The sequence below is a fragment of the Mesitornis unicolor genome, unplaced genomic scaffold (assembly GCF_000695765.1).
Source record: "Mesitornis unicolor isolate BGI_N332 unplaced genomic scaffold, ASM69576v1 scaffold40711, whole genome shotgun sequence".
In the NCBI taxonomy this organism is placed as follows: Eukaryota; Metazoa; Chordata; class Aves; order Mesitornithiformes; family Mesitornithidae; genus Mesitornis; species Mesitornis unicolor.
In genome coordinates this window covers 6,335-7,851 of record NW_010162493.1, presented here as the reverse complement: position 1 = coordinate 7,851, position 1,517 = coordinate 6,335, and the positions used below count along the sequence as shown (strand labels likewise).

The 1,517-nt window shown below is 64.4% G+C and overlaps 1 protein-coding gene across 1 annotated transcript in view; it reads right to left on the bottom strand.

The window, feature by feature from the left end:
• Positions 1-260: 260 nt before the first annotated feature.
• Positions 261-1,517, bottom strand: part of SMTN (smoothelin) — a gene marked incomplete at its 5' end in the record, with an annotated part of 6,517 nt that continues 5,260 nt past the window's right edge. Inside the window, one exon of the mRNA XM_010193644.1 lies at positions 261-411. Within this exon, the coding sequence (XP_010191946.1) occupies positions 261-411 (151 nt within the window). The remainder of the gene's footprint in view (positions 412-1,517) is intronic.

Sequence of the window (1,517 nt, the reverse complement as noted above, 5' to 3'; positions counted from 1 at the left end):
AGGGATGCTGCCCACAGGATAAGCAGCTCCTAGAGAACAAATAACTTAACATGCTGGAGCACGGGAGCTGAGTGGAGCTGGGGAGCATCCCCGGCAGCACCCGCCTGATCCTGCCCATGGGGTTGGCCTGCAGCTGGCTGGGGCAGAGGGAGCTCCACTGAGGCAGAGGCACAGGACTGCCCCAGCAGCAGAGCACACAGCCCCAGCGCCGATGCCACGGTCCTCCCGGGACAGGGGCAGCGGGGCAGGCAGGGAAGGTTCTAGCACTCTTTCTGCCGCATGCGCAACTCGTGGCGACGCAGGTGGTTGTAAAGGGACTGCACATAGGTGAAGACGCACTTGGAGTCCGGCTTCTTCCCCATGACCATCATGTCTTCCACCTCCACCAAGGGTACGCAGTCCACCAGCGTCCTGCGGAGATGCAGCCCTCAGCATGGCCCCAGGGGGCTGCCCCACTGCAGGGGCCAGGATGGAGATCCCATGCCGCCTAGGGCCTGCTAGTGCTGGGCACCACTGCTCTTGGCCCTGCTCAGCTCCTGCCTTTCCCTCGGTACTCAGTCCTGCCCCTCTGGGCACCGGGAAGAATTTGTGCTGCCTGCAGCAGGGGTTGCCTGCCTGCACCCCTTGCACCTTGGTGCTCTCTGCCCCAGTTTTGATGCTGGCAGTCACACCCCCACTCACCCTGTACCCACCCTTCTCCTCCTCCTCCTCTGCCAGCTGATGCTGGTGGATTGCAGGGAGAGCACTGCCTGCCCATAGCTCTGTGCTGTGCCCCAGCACCAAACACCACTGGCTCATCCAGGGAAAGGCACACACTGCCTGTCAGTACTGCTGCAAGCCCAGGCCCAGCTCTCCTGCCTTGCATCAGCTCTGCCACCCTGGTTCCCCTCCTCCCCCAGCTCCGGTCCAGGATGAGCCTGCCCACCCCAGGCACAGCCCCACACCATCACTGGGGTGGACACTATCCAGCTTCCACCAGCTCAGTGCTGGCCTGGTCCTACCACCCCCCAGTGCCATGCTGGGATCTGCACAGGGCCCTGCTGGCACCAAGCTGCCAATCTTGGGGGGCCCTGGCAGAGCAGCCATGGCCAGCCCTTTCCCCCAGCCGCTGGGCTCTGCTGCTGCCCCTTTGCTGGGGTGGCACCTACAGCCCTGCCCTCACCCCCTGGGGCTGGAGGTGCCATCGCTCTCCCCAGGCTCGGGCTCCCTGGGCAGCTGAGGGGGCTGCCAGCGTGGCTGGGGTACACCAGGACAGCCAGGCAGGGCACAGAGGGGAACTGGCCAGCTCTGTTCTCGCATTTCTGCTAGGGGCTGGTATACAGGGGATACAAAAGCAACCCTGTCACTGCTACCACCGTCCTGGCCCTGCCTAGGTCCCTGCACCCCTGCCAGGAACATGGCAGGTGCTAGCCCCCACCAGGGCACAGAGCACTGGAGCAACCCAGGCTGCTTCTGCCATCAACCGCTGCTGCAGTCATGAGCACCCAGAGCATAGGCTGTGCCAGCACCTGGGGGCT